At 36.9% G+C, this 21,501-nt stretch overlaps 1 protein-coding gene across 4 annotated transcripts in view; it reads right to left on the reverse strand.

Moving 5' to 3' along the window:
• The window catches only part of EPHA7 (EPH receptor A7), a gene marked incomplete at both ends in the record, with an annotated part of 159,046 nt that overhangs the window by 91,089 nt on the left and 46,456 nt on the right, over positions 1-21,501 (reverse strand). For all 4 annotated transcript variants that reach the window (XM_080341817.1, XM_080341814.1, XM_080341816.1 and 1 more), the window contains 2 exons: positions 13,375-13,710; positions 14,584-14,739. In XM_080341817.1, coding sequence (XP_080197943.1) covers positions 13,375-13,710; positions 14,584-14,739 — 492 coding nt within the window. The remainder of the gene's footprint in view (positions 1-13,374; positions 13,711-14,583; positions 14,740-21,501) is intronic.

Below are 21,501 nucleotides of genomic sequence, written 5' to 3' on the forward strand. Positions count from 1 at the left end.
CACACATTAGCTTCCTTAGACTCCCACCACCTGTCTGCTGGTATTCAAGTGGAGTTTGTGCTATTGATTTAGATCTATAGTTTGCTAAATGGGATGAGACTTGTCTGCCTGAGAGATCACCACCATCCTTTACCCCTGCTGTAGTCAGCAGAGGTATGAAAGGTGGTTTCCTGGAAATTACTCTCCAAAGCGTCATGAATGTGACAATATTCTGAGAGCCTAGGGTACCTGCTAGGGCAAAGGTTGAGAAACAGCTCCCAGAAGGGTGGTGAAGGAGTTCACTCCCTCCGTTTATTGCTCATTGAAGGTTATCTCTTTGTAATTGTTCTGTGCCACTGCATGTCTGAGTTAATGTATTGCTTACACAAAAGTCTATAACACTCATGAGTGCTCATCACTGCATTATTGTAGGCAAGATAAACTGTAAGGCACCTGCAGTCCTCCTAATGGGGACTCTTAACAAGCATTAAAATAAAAAGAAAGCATAGAATAAGTATTTTAAATTTTTAAAACATTTTAAGATTAATGCTATACACTGTGATCAAGTGAAATATCCCAATTTTCAAGACACATCTGTATATGCATATCCTGACTAAGCACCTTAGTTAATTCAGTCAATGGTAAAAGGCTTCCAAGAGTCTTAATAACATAAATTACTGACAGGACTAGCAAATTATTTTTAAGGAGTTTTTAAATCCTGAAGACAATAAATTATTTTAAAATTTACTTGCTTGTTTAGTATTTTCTTGAAAATAAATAGAAGCTTGTAAATATTTAACATTAACATTGTGGCAGAAATTAACATTTGTGCATGTAGGGCTAGGAGGAAGAGGGCATTCCTGTCATCACCTTTTGGCAGTTAATTTAGGTGGCTAAATAAGGAAGGTAATCTAAAGCTTCCACTGTAATTAAGGACGAGTCAATGCACAATTCCTAAATTGGGCTCCTGTTCCAAATCACCCCCTGAAGAAACCTATCAATCTCCACTGACTACAACAATGTAAATATCCACCAAAGATTTACATGCTAATGTTTAATGCCAACATCAAAGAGCAGAACATTTAGCCCTAAAATGCTTCATGTGATTAATTCTACACAACATAAAGAGCAGTGACACTTTTCCCTCTTCATTACCAGTTAAGCTGCAATACACAAAAAATACAACTAAGGGTGAAATTTTGATCTCAGCTACACAAGGGAATATTTAGAATAATTCCACAGAAGGTCCACAGAGACAAATCATTAGAGTATTGGGTCTGAAATATTCACATCCAATTCCTCGTTTCACAGCCATGATTAGAGGCTCTATGAACTTAAATAGACTCTTCAATGAAGTAAATGACATTTCTCCACACAAGCATCAGGGTTTGCTCGCTCAGAATCCAGCCTGCTGACTCAGCCACTGCTGCCTGAAAGGAGCTTGGGTGCTACGGACAAAAATTAGTGCTCCATGATGTATTAGGAAATGGGATAGTCAAAAACCAGAAATCCTTAGATGACAGGCAGACAGAAAAGGTCAAAGAGAGAGATGCTAAATAGATCCATCCAGCAGGCATGAGATGGAAGATGCAGAAAATGAAGCGTCCGCTGCTGCAGAGGCATACATGTGAGAGGTAGCCCTGGAATCGTGGATAATTTTGTACAACAAGCTGTTCAAATGTAAAAGATTTAGAAGGGTCAGCTTTAAAAAGGAAAAACTAAGAATCACAGTGACAGGATCTTGTCCCTAGAGTCTTAAGCTCTCACTTCAGAGGAAATGAGATATGGCTTAAAAATTCTGAAAATTACACTTAACAGGCTAGAAGAAAGTGAGATTAAAAAGAGATTAAGCTTCATGTAGGCATGTGTGTGTGCATGTGCATGTGAGTGCACATCTTCCTCTCTTTTCCTTTCTCTGTGCCTGCATAAGGCAGAAACCACATGGAAATAAGATGTGAAAAATCTCATTCTGCACTTCTAATATTTCTTTCATTAACATTAGAAAAATACCAACAGTTCTGTGAATAGTTTTTCTTACAGTTTTCTGTGTTTCTGCCCATATGGATTCTCTTATGCCTGATGCAGGATTTAGCTCATTCAGTAAGGTACTGGTTTTCATTGGCCTGTTGACTTCATGTAGGAGTTTAAGATTTCAGCCTCTCTGTCATACATAATTAAAACACGTTAAAGGTGCTGAAAGAAAATTGTCCAAAGAGATATAAATTTTGCACACTCTCATAGCCTTGTATGTTTATAAAATTGAGCTAAAAATAACCTTTTCTTAATTAACATTAATACTAAAATGGCCTGAATCATATGACTTACACTGCTTGCTGTGAAAATTTAAAAGTACAGATGAAAGAGAAGCAAGTTAGTGAGTTTAAACTACAGCTGTCATTAAAGCCTGCTTTATTTTGTGGGTTGCTATCACAAACAATCTACCTTACAGAAACATTAAATGCAGCTTGTTATAAGCTCGAATTTAGGACATTTATATTGGTCCCACAATAAGAAGATTTCTGTGTCATTATCGTGAACATGATTTAGCTGACTTATGTTCGCATGCAGACACTGTTATGTAACACTTAGCTCAGACAAATGGCTCCGTTCTTGATCTTCCCTTTTCTACTGTAGTTAATGACCAAATATTGTTAAAAATTGGGACACTAATTGTCTGATGTCGACATGTTATGGATAATTAAGAATTGCTCACTCTGAAGCCATGTTAATTGTTTTTCACAGGTCTCCTTCTCTCGTCCTTGTGTCCTCAAAAAGGCAAGCAGCTACAGGTTTATGCGTACATCTCTGTCACATACTTTGTCACAGAACATACATCATCCTTTCTGGCTCATCCCCGATTAATTTTGCTGCCTTGCAGCAATTATCTCTCCCTTTGTGACTGACCTCGTGGTAAATGGAGTGCAAGATAGCTGGGTAATTTTTTCCTGCGTATTTTACCACTTAATTGATCCTAGTTGGCTGCCCACAATAGAATATAGTAAACTTAAGTCATAAAATGCTTGAAATTGGAAGTGGTAACCATGTTTTACCAATTGTAGTTGACAGCTGTAAAAATCAGATCTTGATAATGTTCTCTCATTTACCCTATTACTTGGATCAGTTGGTTAAAGCTGTTAATGATCCTCTTGGATCAATGTCTTTTGCTTGTAGCTATAATTTACTGCATTGGTGGATTAGTACAGATGTTTTCATAGATAGCTTTGCATCATTCCACCAGATTGCTGTCTGAATCAAATTTGCTTTCATTCATCACTAACGAAGCAAAGAGAAAGCTAATCAGCATCTCCTAACTTAACATTAACTATTGAACTTGGGATAACACTTTTATTGTTGCCAATTTGCAGCCTTTAGCCATGGCTTCCTCAGTAAATTGCCCTGAGTATTTCCTCTAGAAATAGATCCAATGATATATTTTCACCATAATGGAGAAAGACTACAGAAATGCCAAACTGTACAAAACTACTAATACACTAAGAGTAGTAGATATAACTGTTCAATTAAAAATATGCCCTATAGAGTCGGGGCTGGTTCTACCTCAAGGAAAGCAGAAGAAACTACACAGGGCAGCAACACATCAGAGATGGCAAAAACTGCCCAGACACATTAATTACCCGGACCAATGCATAACCTGAAAAATCTGCTGCCACCCATGGAGCTGTCATAGCAGATAAGTCAGCAATGGCTATTGCTATTAGACAAGATGTTTCCCCTTCCTGTTAGCCCAGTAGCATCAGGAAGATCAAGCCTAGCTCTTCACAGACCTCTATTTTGCCCTGACATTCCACCTCGTCTTGGCTGTCTTTTATCCCTACCTGCCAGAAGTGAACCATTCATTCTTGGGCCATTAATACTCCCTAAACTGCCAGAAGGCCATGGGCCAGGAGGTTAAAATTTGTATCTTTCACCTGAGGACCCATTTAGCCAGAATTCCTTTTTTCCTTTTTAAAAAAAAAAAAAAAAAAAGAGGCTTGCTGGCAGAAGCAACAAATAAAAGATAAGTAACTGAGTAACATACAATCTGTTTCAAAAGAGCAGCAGTAGAATCTCTATTTCTAATGAGAATACATATACAAAGCAGACTGAAAATAGCCTATGTTAAAATGCTAGACAAATCTTCTGGCATCTCTTTCTAGACAATTAATTATGAGACTGAACTTCATCCCTAAGTGGTGGATTGAACCTTGCTTTAAGAAAGCTCTTGATTCAAGACATTCTTTGTCCCTTCCTGCAGTACATTTTTGGCATACTAACTACACTAGCTGTGATAGACTCACCACAAAAATCTTCCAGCTATTAAACAGGGACTAGTGTGAGCAATCTCTTCTATCCAGAAGTTGCACACTGATTCTATCATTTAAGCTTAATGGAGAAACTTTCTTAGCTCTCCGTGTACAAGCTATCATCTTCTCCCTTTTAAAGATTCCCACAGAAGTCGTTACAGTAGGCTGGCTCTAGGCCATACTGTCATCAAATGCTTCACTCTAAAGAGATGTTAAAGAATTTTTTAATTTACTACATACAACCTCAACTAGGATTTCAGATCTGATGTCACTCATGCATTTGCAATAGTGCCTTTCAGTAGTGATGTTCATTTCTCATCAAAGAAACATTTGTGCTTTTAGAGGGTTTCGTCTGTTCTAATGGCAATGGGACTTGAATTCTTCAAAAGGTCTGAAACAAACTACCAAATATTAGGAAATTCAGGGACAAAACTGCTAATGCTACAAATATTATCAAACTCTCTTTCTTTAAGTGTTGTTTTTTTAGGCAAAATAGCAAACAAATAAAACCTCTTAATAATAAATTACACTGTACTGAAGTAAGATCTCAGAATTCATGAGCACAGTGTGTTTTGGCTAGATTAATTCAAACAACATGTATTATTCTGTCGTACCGATAGCAATATTTCACAGTTTTGTTCACTGAAGGAGTTCAAATCTGTTTTGTAAATACTGAAACCCAAATCTTCCCTGTGCTTTCAGGACACCAGCTATGTGTTGCTATTAGCTACTAATAAGAAACAGGAAGCTAAACAAACAAGCAAAAGAAGTCATTGAGCCGTTTTATGACAGAATCAGAATAGGCCTTTCTTTTTGCCAGTTTCTCCACTGTATTTCTCTTTTACTCTTGGGTCTCAATATAGCTACAACAGTATTTTGCCTAAGAAAGTTTCCTATGAAAGTTCTAAAGTTTCTGCACAAATATTTGCCCACATTTCATAATCATCATAATGAAATTATCTTGGTAAGAGAATGATACATGTGGCAAAATTATTCAACAAATAACAAGTAAAGGTACAGAATCACACAATCACTTTGGTTGGAAAAGACCTTTAAGTTCATGGAGTTCAACCTAACCTAACTCTGGCATTAAATCATGTCCCTAAGAACCTCATCTACACATCTTTTAAACACCTTCAGGTATGGTGACTCCACAACTTCCCTGGGCAGCTGGTTCCAGTGTTTGACAACCCTTTCTGTAAAGAAATTTTTCTTAATATCCAATCTGAACCTCCCCTGGTGCAACTTGAGGCCATTTCCTCTTGTCCTATCACTTGGTACTTGGAAGAGACCAATACCCTCCATGCTACAACCTCCTTTCAGGTAGTTGTAGAAAGACAAAATGTCTCCCCTCAGCCTCCTTTTCTCCAGGCTAAACAGCCCCAGTTCCCTTACTTGCTTCTTGTAAGACTTGTGCTCCAGACCCCTCACCAGCTTTGTCACCCTCCTCTGAACATTCTAGTATCTCAATGTCTTTCCTACAGTGAGGGCCCCAAAACTGAACACACGATTCAAGGTGGGGCCTCACCAGTGCCGAGTATAGGTGGATGATCACTTCCCTAGTCCTGCTGGCCACACTATTTCCGATACAAGCCAGGATGCTGCTGGTCTTCTTGGCCACCTGGGCACACTGCTGGCTCATATTCAGCCAGATGTCGATTGACACCCCCAGATCCCTCTCTGCTAGGCAGTTTTCCAGCCACTCTTCCCTGAGCCTGTAGTGTTGCATGGGGTTGTTGTGACCCAAGTGCAGAACTAGGCACTATAGATTTGTTCTTTCTTTACATATGAGTTAATTAGCTACATTAAGCTGTGTATCACCATGTATAAATGTATTAAGTGATTTCTTGCCTTTGTACTGCAAGTATCTTGAAAGTTCTTGAAGCTGGCCAGGTCTTCACAGAACTATGCGTGAGAGTCCCTAAAGAGTGTAATAGAGCTCAAAGAGCACTGTTCAGTTTCTACTCTGTTCAAAAGGACTTATGGTCATGAGAAATAATCTAACTATGGATAAAGTGAAAGAAGAAGCCAAGCATATTTATGAGGGGCTAAAATCCCACCCAGCAGGCATAACAAGTAGAGCTCTTTTATTTTACAGACCTTTCTGGGACTGGTCATAGAAAATGTGATGTTAACACTTTTTTTTTTTTTTTTTAAGGTCAGAATTAATTTCTCCTCACTACTTTTAAGAAGACAACTGGTGTAATTCATAAATACCAAGGATATATCTGGCCTGTGTTTGTAACATTAGAAGAAAAAGTGGCTCCTAGTCCTTTGTGTCATATTAGCAAGCAAATCTCTCCTTTCTTTGGCTAAATTGTACTTTATGCCACTCATTTTCTTCCTCAGGTATATAGATTTTTTGTTCCATAGTTGGTGAAATTATGCTTTAGTTGTGTACATTTGACTGTGGTGACTTTACCTGCTATTTCAATAGCTCAGTACATGGAAAAGTGGGCTGTAATGCATTTAATGTAAATAAAGCTTAATCTGACCATTTCTAATTCATAACTTTGGTTCTATGACGCTTAAGCTTTGCTTTGTCTTTTTGTAGCTACACTAGAATGTAGCTTCCCACTACTTTTATGTCTAAATAGGGTAAAATTCACATAGTCTCTATGAGAAAAACTTAATTTCTTAGCAAAAACAATTACATCTATCTCTAAAAAGCTTTTATGGTAAAGGTGGACAGGCAAGAGTTCTGATACTCATTTGGAAAAAAAAAAAATCATATATTTAGTATACTAAAAATTAATAAAAATTCAAATGACATTCAGACACAAACTGATGCACAAACACCAGCTACAGTCATAATCAAAATTGATATGAAGTTAATTTTCCCTTTCAGGATGACAGGGTGCCCACTGCTTTGGTTCCTGTGTGTTCTGATATTCTGATAGAGCATAAGGTTCAAATCCTGCTCCTATTGAAGTCAATGACAAAACTTCCATTGACTTCAGCGGTGCAGGATCAGACCCTAAGCAACACAGCTAACATCTTTCTTGCTTCCTCTCTTATCTTTCAGTGAAAAATATAACAACAAACTAGAACTAGATATTAGAAAAAAATGAACTACTATCAACTGGCTATTTTGTGGTAAGTTTTCTTATAAAACATATTGCTTTCCATTTCAAATGTATTTAGATATATATATTCTGTATATGTATATAAAATATTATCAAAACTGTCAAATATCACACCATACCATATTATAACTTATATATGATACCTTCTTTGTGAAAATCCTAAAAAAAAAAATAAAAAAATTTAGTAATCTTAAAGTAGTGCCCCAACATAGCAATTCTACAGTATCTCTGTAACCTTGTGGACTTCACTACATGAAATATGACCTGATACAATCAGGGAATGAACAAACTGCTTTCCCTGATCTGATGGTATTTGCTATACAGAGACTGGAATTCTTATCAAGTTTTTATCCACAAGTTTAATTCAGGCATAAATTGATTTACCATCTCCTGTCAAAATATGTGATATTAGTCCAGGGTAATGTGATTGCAGATCTATAGGCAGTTTTAGCTTCACCGAAGTAACCCAATCCAGTTTTTACATGCACTAAAAAACATTAAAAACTAGAATAATAATAACTACCACATGTAATTAATTTCCACTCCAATTTTACCCTTTTTAGTTGGTGGCCATGGAGTGCAGAATGCTTACAGAACTATGCTGTCTGCCTACTGGTCTAGAAAAAAGTTAAAGCAGATTAAAATATATCTTAAATATTATTAATAATATGCAGTAACATCTTTGTGGCTCACATTAAATAAACCAAGGAAATGGTTAGCCAAAATACAGTCATCGTAATATATATGTTTCTAAAAAGCACAGCTTAATGAAAGCAGTTAGGGAATATTAGTTTGGAAAAGCGACTTTTTCTATAAAGTAATCATCCCAGCTCAAACGGTGGAACATGCTTGTTAAAAAGAAAATAAAAACATTATTTTTATACTTGGAATTCTTTTTACATGAAGCACTGTTTTTAAATAAATACACAGATGTAGTCTTATCCATGTGGGAAAGGTGATCTCCATTTGAAGGCTAGAAGATGAAGTATGGCCCAAAAAGTAAAGTTACAAGCAGGAAATATCAAATAAAACCTGAAGCTAAAGGGAGTCCATTGAAATAGGAAAACATAGAAGCAATGTTCAGTTGAACACTGAAGCTATTTGTAATAAGCTGTCCTGTATCACCAGAAGCGAACATTGGATGGAAGGGGTACATAAAGTTAGATAAAAACAACTTGGCGGCAGAATGGGAAGACACCAAAATAGTCTGAGGAAAGGAGAAAAGTGGGCATAGGACTAGAACAGTGATGTCAAAGTGACTGGGAAAGCCATGGGCACGAATTTTCTTGATTGTTGCCTCTTCTGGAAAGCAGGTCACTGATGAAGAAAAGTCAGGCTTAAGTGAGATTGACAGGGAACAGGAAAAAAATAGATGGTCAATAATGCAGAGACTATGAAAGAGGAGATTTTAAAAAATGTGTAGAGATAATTGAGAGCTGGGGAAAATGCAAAGAGAAGCAAAGAAGAGAAAAATTATGAGCAGCAACACCAAAGGAGAACATAGAGTGGGGAGAATATAAACTGCCTCCCCTGTTTAGAAAGACTTCCAAGTACCTATGAAAGGCAGAACCCATCACACACTTATACAAAAGGGATGGCTTATTTCCTTTATGCATTCAATCATTTCTTCTTGCCGTGTAAATCAATGGTACTATGGCTAATAGTCATGATTTTATAGCATGTAATGTTTTTTTCTGTTCAAGTTGCTGGGATAATGCAATGTTGAAAAATTCAGTTCTCTGGGTTTTTTTCCTTTTTTTTTTTTTTAATGTGAATTTTGGAATCTGTTTTATGTAGGGAAAGGTCTGAAAATTGAACTCTAAGATGCAAAAAAAAAAAAAAAGGAAAAGCATATCAACATATATAAAATAAATTGTTGGTAAAAAAACATTTTTCAAGAGTAAGCCTTGATTATGGAGCTGAATCAGGGTTTTTTAACCACTTCAAGTTGTCAGCATTAAGTGCATCTGAAGGCGCAGCATGACCTAAGAGTGCTGTGGGGCACCTTTCTCTTGCTATGAAGAAGCAGTGAGCATTAGCAAGTGTTCCCTGCATAAGAACAGAGAGTACATTTAGGAATAGGTATTGGCATTACAGTTTAACTTTTGTTTGTCATGTTTGGTTATAGTAATATGACATGATGAGTGTCCCCTTGGATATTATTTTTTTCTTTCCAGTTACTATAAAGACAGCTCAAACTGTCTCAGGACAGATACTTACATTTTCTCAAACCTTGATAAAATGTTGGGTTTCATCCAACCTATCTATTCTCAAAGTCAGGCTAGGGTAGGCAAATATCACCCTTTACCACGGACTGGTACATTGTAGAGTCAGTTAAAATTCAAAGGAAAGGATGTAGAAAGATAGTTTTAAAAACATAGTATTTTTGCAAAATTGTCAAAAGAAAAATTATACAATTGTTATTGAAACACTTATTTTTTTAAAGGTTTGGAAGTGCATAAATGATAAAACCTGAAAATATTCATCTGCTGTGAATCCTACCTGATGCCATTAACCTTTTGGGTGTTGCATGGAAAAAATGTAAAATTTAGAAAGGAATTTGATGGATCAAAAGGAACTATCAGTATCACCGAAAGGTGAATATCTTATTAGGGAAGTGGTAAATTTTATCTTTGGTAAACAACCATTCAATAAGCTTACAAAGGTAGTGCTTGTCAGCTGTTTGCCAGCTGCAGCTCTTCAGTACATTCACCTATTGTAACTGGGGCTTAATCACATTTAAATCTGAATTCTAGAAGGATGCATGGATTCACGTAGATCGGATTGCAATACTGAGATGACATCCTGTATTCTTTATATGATGCTGGATGGGCAAGATATGAAACAAGATGGTTTACTCCTGAGGGACTTAGTGTACTTAATCTTTTACCTCTGTTTCTGGCTCAGTTCTTTCATGCTTTTGTCAAAAAAACAAAAAACCAAAAAAAACAAAGCAAAACAAAAGGCCTCATGGTTCTTGGCTGCAGCATAAAAAATATGCCATATGACAACTGATAGCCTAGCCACAAAGACTTTTAAACAAGGAATGAATAGCAATGTGTCGTGTATATATGTGAGCAATGTGAAATGCTACCTCCCCATTTGCAGTCATTTTATTGTATTATTTCCACAAATATAAATAGGTTTTTATCAACCACCTGGTTCTTTTCTGTGACATGCTCTCTTTGTCTCATCAGAAGCTTCTTATATGTGGGTGAAGAAACAGTGAATGTATTCCATAACCCCATTCTTTTATCAATAATTTCCTGTTATCATTACACAATGATTTGAATTTTGTGAATATGGCCACAAAAGATCAATTCAATTAAACCAAAACTACAAAGGGAATATCTCACTGCAAACCTCTGTGCAACTGGTGAACCCAGTAATTATATATAGCAACCTATTGTGCTAGCATAATAACATGTGAAGAAGGTTTAGTTAGACACATTTACACACATAAAAAGCAATATGAACACAGAAAAAGTCATTTTTGCTGAAAGTATAGAACAGTCACACAGTAACAAATGAGACCTGCATGAATCCTAGTTTACTTGGCTATAAATAAATCCTACATTTTCCTTCTCTCCATGGTAAAATAAAATAGGAGCATAGAAGCATAACAGTTTCTTTTGAGCAACCAGTCTCTTTCTGTTCAATTATAGTAATCAATCTGTTCCACCTAAAATATTTTCCTCCTTGAGAAATCAAAGAAATCAGTATTAGGATCCAAAACATGCTGTTGCAAATATAATGTAAAAGAGGTCTTTCCTTTTGGTGAATGCATTTGTTCTGAAATATTGTGTTTTCTTTAACACAAATTTTGTAATTTGGGTGAAAAAAAAGGCTGCAGTTATATGGCACTTTTAACCAGAAAATCTTGAAGAGTTTCATAAGGAAAGGTAAGGGTTGCTTCCACGTTACAGAGAGAGAAAACTGCAACAAAGAAAGTTTAAATCTATTTTTTCTTTTCCCCAAATCTGTCTCCCATGTTTCCTTTTAGATGTCCAACTGGAAGCCTTTAAAACCTGATATTCAGAAGTGCTAAACAGACAAAGCTTCAGTTGTCCAGGTACCCTTTCTCTCAACAGTGACACTGTCAGATTCTGTAGCACTGGGAAATACTCACCTGTGCATAATCCCCCAGCAAACTGGAGAGCAGGGAAGGAACAGAGTCAGGTCTCCTGCTTCCTACTGCATGCTCTTATAGAATTTATCTAGGAGGGTGAACATTTTCCCATTACTTGAAATCACTAGGTCAAGTTTGGATGTTGTCTCTAATATATATCCAAATAATTTAACTTGTGTTACTTGTAAGGTAACAAGATAACCACGTTATGTTTTCTGGCCTGAAAACCTGATCAGTCTATGACTATGTAAACACAAGAAAATGAACTATAATGAATTATCTTGGGAGTAACACAAGAAACTTCTATTAAGGCTTTTTCATCCTCCTGAGGTGTGATATTAGTCACCAAATTTTATTGTCTCTTTCTTTACCTTGTGTGCCACTGAACCATCAAAGCATATAAAGTAAAGCAAATTTGATTTAACTAATAGGAAAAGAGTCCAAATTCTACTGACATCTACAGACATCTACCGAGAGCAGAAGACTGTCCACCTGTGCATGTTCGAATTATAGAGAATTATTTTAAAGATGAAAAATCAAGGTGTCAAAATAATACAATCTGTGGCGCAAAAATAGATTCAGGGTAAGTTCTCTGTGCTCAAAATCTCATCATAAACTCCAAGAACTGACCAAGCACAGAGATTAATCCTTTCAGTCATAGGGTTGGTTCTAAAATAATACAAAATGTGCATTTGGTATCCGGGAAAGCACTACAGGGAAATTGAATATCCCATAAATATTTCAGCCTAACTTTAACAACTATATTAACCATACTAGGTTGGGAGGGAGGGAGGGAAGGCTTTTTTTGTCCTTTTTTTTTTTAAATTGAGATGACCATCTTTAAAGTGCAAAAGAACTACAGTTTTTCCTATTTCTTCATTGCCCCTGTACGGTGAGTTTGTCCTCAGTTCAAAGCATTACTGTAGGGGACCACTTCTACTGCACTAAAAAATAATAGCTTGATCACAATCTTTAAAATTTCTTCCAAGATGTAAGTATGAAATATCCTTTAAAACACTGGTTAGCTGTTCTCACAGCAAGCATCAGTTATTCACCTTATATTTTCATTTAAGGCATTTCTTCAGAAGACAGGTCTTGCAAACAATGTTCACTTTATGATTTTTTGTTCAATGTATAGAAGTTTAGTTTTACTATGCTCTCTTAAAGTCCACAGTGCACTACTGTAGATTCAGAGGCCTATAATTTTTATCAACAAGCAACTCATCTTTTCAGAAACCTGAAACAGAGAATTATTTTTTTTTCTCTCAGCATGCAGACAGCTAAAGTCCTTTTTTGCCCTGGGGCGATGTGCTAGTTTGATTTTATTTTCCCTGACATTTCACCTGTTAGGTTATGATAAGTAGAAGAAACGAAGAATAATCATCACATTCTCACTGAATTTCATAAACAAATATCTGGAAATATAAGATAAATTAGAAACATTATCCCGAGGCAAAACATGAACACTGAAAACACCATCAGATATCCAAATCATCTCTCGGTGACCGAGGACTCCCATATGGGTTTAAAAAATTCAGAAGGGAAACCTGCATAAGACTGCCACGTCTACTTTTTTTATCTTCAAATACTAGAGAATTACCTACAGTGACGCAAGAAGACCAAAAAAAAAAAGTTGTAGAATAAAGAAAATCTATTTAATAATGCTTTCATGTATGCTTTCTGAAAGCAATCCTGAGGCCAAGACACAGGACAGGTTATCGTGAAATAGTGTAAACTCAAATTAACTACTCGGAAAGGTGAAAAGATTAATGAGCCAAAACACACCAAACATGCTTCTGATTTACTGCATCTGTACTTTGCACGTTCCCAGTTTCTCTCAGTCTCACATTGTTGAGATTCATAAGTGATGAAAACTTACCTGCTTGACCGGTGGTAACACTGACAGCTGCAAAAAGCCTCTGGGAACGACTCAAGTCAGAAACCCCGTTCACAGCTTCAACTTCAAACGTGTAGTTAGCGTGAGCTAGCAGGTCCATGACAGTGACATAGTTATCTACTAATCCAGTTTGCTGGGGCATATATCCAATGTTACTCCCACAGGGAACACATTCGCCCTGCTCCCAGCTGCACCTCTTGCACAAAATGCGGTAGGTTACATCATTTCTTCCCCCGTTGTCAGCAGGAGGACTCCACTCCAAACTCACGGTAGTCTGGTTGATATTGAAAATGAGGTTCTGTGGTGCAGATGGAGGTCCTATGTAACACACAAAAGATCCAAGGTAATTGTACAGAATCACAACAAGACGTGTGGCTAGTTTTTTAATTACTGAGACAGAAAATAGTTGAATAGTTTCTTCACATAAACGTTTCATTATTTTTACTACAAGCTGCATAAAAGCTTCCTTGAACTCACTTGGCAAGAGCTTTATTTATTTCCCATCAAGGCATCACAATAACAATTGTCTGTATATTTACTGCAACTGACTTTAGCCATTTCTCTTCTGTGCAATTAAAAGGATTGGTTAATGTACCTTAAAGGTTGTCTTTTATAGTTTTCCCAAGTATGGGATTTGTTCATCTCTTCTCAATATACTGCATCAACTGCATCTAGTCCTTTATTATCAGCTCTGATATGATTTACAGAGATATTTGGTGCTGCTTTGGATTTAGGAGACTTCCACTATTTGAACCACCCATCTGCATAGGCTAGTCCATTTGCACTTAGAGGGTTAAGACAGATCCAATTACGGTTCAATCAAAGCTCAGATTTGCACAGGTTACTTTTCTTTTTTCTTGTTACTCATTTTGGTATTACATCACATAAAGCACATTGTCTTCAACAATTTTACAGCCATGGGAAAATTATGCCTGTATTCTATCACAATGAGTTACACACTTACCCAACATGTAACGTTTTCCAATGTTATATCAAACAAATACGAAAATTGTATTTGTGCTGATTCTGTATTCACTGACAACCTTTTTTCCCCTCTGCCTTTCAGTTTCATTTACTGTTGTAAATGTACTTTTCAAATACAGGAAAAGCCAGCTGAAACTACTAGCTACAAGTGGCTGCACCTGGTTGGTTAAGCAACATCCCTTACTATGAAATTCATGACTGACTCACTTGTGCATGCGACATATGGTGGATCAGAAGGTGCTCTATAATAGCTATCTTCACAATCACATCTTGAAGATCCTTCCTTGTCAGAGAAGCTGTGAGTAGGGCAGCGGGAGCACTGCAGATCTTGTGAAGAGGATTTGTAGAACCCACGGCCACAAGCTAAGGCAGAACAAAACAAATTAATGTTTAGATTTGCAGGGGCGATTTTGATATTTTTTTTAACTCTGTCACACGAGGTACACATTCCTGTAAACTTCTAAATTATCCATTCTGTTATGTTGGTGCAAGCCAAAAGAAAACACAATTTATTTTTCTTCAGTTGATGCTGTTAATGATTTCATGGCATTTTTATGAGTTCAAGCATACATTACAAATACCTCAGCAGTTGGCAGCATAATATTTTAAAACAGAGGGCCACAGAAATAGAAAAGCATCTTTTTTTTTTTTTTAACAAAGAATAGTACAATCATGGTGTGAGAAGGCTGGATGCCTGTAATAGGCCTAAACAAGGGAAAAATAGTCTGGAGCAGCTCTGCTTCAAGGCCACTGAAGTGTTTCTAGTATCTGAACTAGTTGCATCAGAATTAACAGAGCAGAAGTTACTATTCCCTGATCTGAGAAACCCAAAGAAGCTGTAACCCACCAATGAACCCTGAACCGAAGGAAAGAATGAGGTGTGAAACAGTTGTTGGACAGATGACGCTGGTAAGGAACAAGCAGAAAGAGGAGGAGGGCGGACAGTATAAGCTGCACAACTGTTTTTTCCAGTTCCACTGGGAAAGACAACCAGGCTGAAATTAATTTACTAGAACTTTCAAGGGAAAGTAAAAGGTAGATAATTGGAAATATGTATGTAAGATCACTTGAAACTTTGGTTTGTGTTCTGGAAACCCATGGAAGTAAAAAAAAAGTTGTGTTCCAAATCCTATGTTTAGAAACAATTTGATCAGCTACTGCCACAGTTCCAGAAGCACAAACACCCATAAAACACACCTATAATGATTCTTACAAGCACATAACTGCAACCTAGACAGCCAGCTTAAGAATGGATGAACTATGAGAGCTGTAGGAGACAAGGAAGAGAGAACTGGGGATCAGACAGTGCTAAACCTGGAAACAGATTAAGACTCCATTTCAGCACTGAGGTTATGGGCAAACTTGCAAACACTGTCAACATGAAAAACAGAACACAGAAGTCCTCTAGAACTTTCTCATAAAGCAGAGGCTTTTTCAACCACACTATTTTATTCTCTTTTTCCAATCCTAACAAAAAATCTAACCTTCTTAAGCCATCACCTTTATACAAAGAAAAGGGGACAGTGGGTGAAACTTAGTACTGAGTATCAAAATATTAAAGCTGGTTAAATAGTCATTCTGAATTCAGAGGGAGAGAATTTACTTTGGTTATATTCATATTTGCTCGGATGTTTTCTCAGAACAGAAATGCAAAGTATCCAAAGACACTGATATTTGGAACAGTTATTTCAGTTGCCTCATATTGCAGTGTTGGAAAGAGCATGAAAACAGTGAGCTTTATCCAAATCTCACTGAAGTCAACGAGAAGTGGCTTTGACTTCAATAGCCTTTGGGCTGGACCCACAGTGTAGCTACAGCAACATGATTCTTATTAATCTGATTAATTGTATGCAAATAAGAGGGAAAAAAAATGGTGGTAATACTTAAGATAACAGTAGATTCAAGTTGATGAATTAGGTAAATCAACACTGGCTCATAACAGTATAAAATGATAGGAAATTCTGGCCCTCTGTTACTCCCTATCAATACACTAACTTTCTAAAGAAAAAAAAACATGCTTAAAGGACAGAAATAGCCATAACATTTAGCGTTTGTCATGCTGAAAAAACACTGGATGGCAGCTAAATCATCTGGCAGAGAAAATTAGCATGCAAAGCATGTATTCTTTGACTTCGACAATGGGGCACGAGTTTGCATTAGAAGAAAGTCTAGCCCAGCTTGTAAAACATACTATAGTTTGATTCTATCACAGCAGCTGTTACACATTCTACTCAGAAAAGAAGAAAGAAAGAAACAGTTTTGGAGAAACACTTTGGAAAAACATGAGCCGTGAATTCATAGCTGTGACAAATGCAACTCAGAGTTATCCTTTCACACCCTCATTCAAGATTGTTTCAGAATTTCCTAACAGAAGACAAAGAGCACAAAAGCTGAATTCATTTGTATATGCGTACCTTAAGACATATATTTAAACTTCTGTCTGCTTTTTCAGTACTTGCAGTTGAAATGTAGCTAAAATTACCAAATAATAGCTTCCTGCCTTTCTTGAATAGTCATGTTCCTGTCACACTGAGCAAAACACTGGACAAATACACGGGGCATTCCAGCACGCAGCCCTCTGCAAAGCAAAGAGCAACTTAAAAGGCAAGGATTCCCACTGAGTTTCCAGTCTGTCCTTCTCAGCAGGGAACATTACAAAGCAAAGATGCAGAGGGTAAAATAGAGATTTCAGAAAGAAATATCAAAACGTAAACAAAAAGTTCTTTTCATTTATTTTCTGATGACTTGATCAAGACATTTATATGCTTAGTCACTTACTATTTAAAATGTGTGCATTTCTTATTAGAGTTCAAAAGATGTGAACGTCTGTGACTAGTTTACATGACTGAAAGCCATTATTTCTCCTGCACAGCGTACCACAGGTGGCAGGTTTCGGCTCTTATACCAGCCCACAATTCCTTATCGTTTTTTCCAATAAGAGTCTTGTGACGACATTTAATAACCATCCCTTCAACTTATACAGCACATAAATATAAGAGGCAGAATATTCCGGCAATGAAATTTTTAGCAGTATGAAAACAGTGCTTTTAAAAAGGATTTTTAAAAGTTTATAGCTCTTTAGAAAAGAGAGTATGCAGGAATAACCATCATAATTAAAATTACTCATTGGAGGAATACAACTAAATTATTTTCCCACTTTTCTTCACAAATTTAAATTTGTCACTTTTATTTTCTTTTCAGCCTAGTACTGGAATAATTCTATTGTTCAAAACTCAGAGAACTATGAATCCTTATTTGTTTTTCACATATATCATTGCCCTTGCCAAGAAACTTAGAATTGAAAACAATACCAAGACAGGCTGTTGCATGGATCACTTATCAAGGTGTGATGACTTGCCACTGATCTGTTACAGATCATAGATGGAATGAACCGTTCAAAAATATGTTTTTGATTCATTTTTCCCCCTTTTGTGCTATCTTGCCAAATTACCATGGTGATTTTTCTTTAATATTACAAGTAATTCAAATAAATTGTTTTGTTCTAATCTATTTTAAATCTACTTATTTTGATCCAGTATAGTTCTTTAGGTAATATTGTTAACACCACAAGGACAGGTGTATAAAATCTCCATTTCCATTACCTTCATGAGTAACACTAAAAAAAATAGCCAAACATTACTTGGAGCTCTGTACCTGCAAATCTAAAGGTGATAAATACAGATGCTGTTCCACCAAAGTATATCTCATGGCAAAGCTTGAAGTAACTCAAATTATATTTTATCATCTCCATTTTAATATTTCAGTTCATTAGGGCAAGAGAGCACTCACCAGGAGCACTTTTTTTTCCTATAAAGGGAGCCTACATTGTAAATCAAGGTACAGAACTTAAGCAATGATGGGAGGTATGGAGGAGGGTATAACTGGTGAGGCAGCACTCTGATGTTGTAGCCATAATCCTTGTTATTGTCAACCTGAGTAAAATGCGAACTCATTTGATATCCCTCAAGCAAACTAAGATCCAAAACTTGTTTTGCTACTGAAGGTCTGCTGGGGTACTAGAAAATATGGGGAAGAAAGGGAAGAAAGCCAGCACAAAATAAATTTACTCCCATCCACTGTGGTGTGTCATTTACAGCTGCTAATTTAATAGAACAGCTCTTCCCAGATGAAGCTCCCATTTTATTCAAACAGCTGCTCCAAAGTCTCATATGTTCCAGGAAAGGGTTTCAAACCAAGAGCAGTCAACTTTACTGACAGCACAAAGACACAGAATAACACCTACCAGCCCAACATAAACCAGCCTTCAAATAATGAGAAATTAGTTGCTAATTCTTCCCCCATATGCTACAAAATCAACAATAATTACAGAAGAAAGCTATGCTTCAGCTAAGACACAATTCTTTGTTTAATATCTTAGCCTCACAGCCATTAGGGACTGACCATCAGTGACCCCCCAGGGCTACCTGGCACCTTGGATTTACTTGTCTGCAACAGCCACGGCTGCTTCTCAGACAAAATCTTCCCACCTGCTCTGTGAAGCAAAGAGGTTTCTCTTGTTGGAAAGCTGGCAGAGTTCCACCATGAAATACAAAGATGATGTGAAGAGCTCTTGGATAAGAGAGTCTCCTCACTCTGCAGAGCTGTGGTTTGAAACTGAGCAGGCCATTGTTTTTTCAGATTTAAACTTCCTTGCCTGGAAGCCCTAGATAAAGAAGTATATTATTCCGTCTGTATATGATGAAAGACCCTGGTGAAGATGACACTAGCAGTCTTTTTTGTCTTGGACTAAGTTGATTTCTCCTAGTACATCCAGTACTCAGCCATAACAAGGATGTACCATGACAGTAGGGTCTGGTATACGGCTGGACAAGGCTGCAGCATCAGTGCAGAGTACTCATTCAAATACACATTTAGCATATGCCCCTGCAGTCAGTGCTATTCCAAACATTTTGAGACAATATGTTTGGTATCATTTAAGGGCCCATACAAATACTGTAAATAATGGCACATTGCAAAGCCACAAGGAGGATTTAACACACACTACTAAAACTAGGATGCCACATCTGTGGCACAACAAGGCATTATCTGTTGTAACTAAAGATGCTGACTGCAGCTTATGTAGAAAAATAGCAGCTTCTCTGCTGTGAGCTCATCACATGCCTCAGTGGCCTGGTAGAGATCAAATAATGTATTATTTTTCATATTTATAAAAAAATTCCAAGAAACTCTGGAAGGAGGTAAGAAGGCAGATGCAGACAGCAGCAAACAGCAGTCTGGAGTCCTACTCGTGGGACAGGAAAAAGGAAAAAAGGGATAAGTTAAGGTACTGTTCATTTTTATGTAACCTTTTCACTATAAACACTGTGGAGATTCATTTTGCTTCTGGGAGAGATAGGGAACTTATTTGGGAGGGATGATGGAAATATGGTGAGGGCTATGAGTGACATGTCTAACAAGTGATGTTTATATAACCAAAGGAGAAGGAGTAAGCAGTTGTAGGGCAGTGACACATGAAGAAAATTATTTGCTACTACAGTAATACAAACAAATTAAAAAAGAAATCTCCATCATTGAAGTGCGAGACTTCCAGGTGGCATATCAGCTTAAGACTTAAAGGGCATGCAATTGTTTCAGCATGTTAGATCCTTGATTAAACATGGCTTTTGATGATAATTTTTGAGTTTATATGAAAATAATGAAACATAATGAGTTACAAGGAGGTTACTGCACTAATTACTGTTTGATCCCACTATAAAAAGTAGACTTGTATGAGGAGAGGAAAATAAAGATGGCATACTGTGCTAGCAGAGCAGAAGAGCTTATCTGTGTATTCTGGTTTACTCGCCACTCCCTGAGTTTGCCATCATGAGTAAGTTTTAGTGGGACACATGGCACAGTTTAGTGCACGATAGAGGTGAGGCTAATGTTTAAAAAGCTGATACTTTTTCACAGTTAGCATCAAAGTAAGGCAAAGAAGTAATCACAGAGTTTCAACAACAGCATTTTACTTATGAACTTCAGGTAACAGTCTGAGAGCCACACCAAAATGACTGCACTACTCAAGAGAGCTCAGGTTTTCCCCTGGGTTCCTCCCTTCTCTTCAGTTGAATAAAGTAAGTTGACTATATGTTAAAGTGATCATGTACATTGTATATTTTCCTACAGGTAGTGATTGGAATTTGTTTTATATATGTGTGGACGTAAGCTTCTATTCTTGTGATTTGTTTTGTGTTATCTTAATCAACTCCCTACCTTTCTACCCTCCTCAAGCCTGAAAACATTAAAGACAATTCATCTAACCCCCTTTTTGCAGAAATTATGCATACACAAGGAGTTTGTACAGATGTTTCCTGGATGAAGTTATGCAGCTGCAAAGACTTTATTAATTATAAAATGCAAAATGGATTGTTCTGTAATTGAAACTCTCTGGGGCTCCGATACATTTGAAAATTAACATACATATATGTATGGTCAGGACATAGATGGATGCTGTTAGATTATTTATTACAGATGGATATTTTAGCTAATGCAGAAAAAGGGCTGGTCTTTCTCCAGTGGAGCTTTCAAATATTTCCTTCATATTAATATCTATGGTTCCATAACTCAGGACTGAAAGCACAGCTTGCAGAAACAGTACTCCCACTGCTAGTGTTGCTGACCTCATCTACGATGGACAGGTCCAAAATCTTTACTTTAATCCTATTGACAGTGCCTCAGTGGGAGTAATTATAAGAGTCGGTCACAAATCCAGACCTCCTGTCACTGATATATTAGAGTTTTTCACGATGAAAATGAACAGCAGACAAGGAGGATGAAAACAACATGGGGTAGCGATTATAGCAAGATTTGTCAACCCCCTTCTGTATTAACCTGCTACAAACATATGACAATTTGGCATGAGAGACATCAGAAAAGCACAATGTTTAATCTTCCATAGTAGCAAAAATAAAATTTTGAAAATAATTTGGGGGGTATTGTTCTCTTATGAGATATTTGGCTGGTAGACCACATCAGCCACAGGCACTTTTTAGCCAACCTATCTTAAAAGTTTAGATAAACTGAAAGCAGACCATTATAAAATAGTTCCAAATGTGGATTTCAGTGTGAAATATTAGACATAAGAAATGCAGTAACAAAAGGAGACTTTATAACCTCTGATCCCCT

Source organism: Nesoenas mayeri (assembly GCF_963082525.1).
Source record: "Nesoenas mayeri genome assembly, chromosome: 3".
Lineage (NCBI taxonomy): Eukaryota > Metazoa > Chordata > Aves > Columbiformes > Columbidae > Nesoenas > Nesoenas mayeri.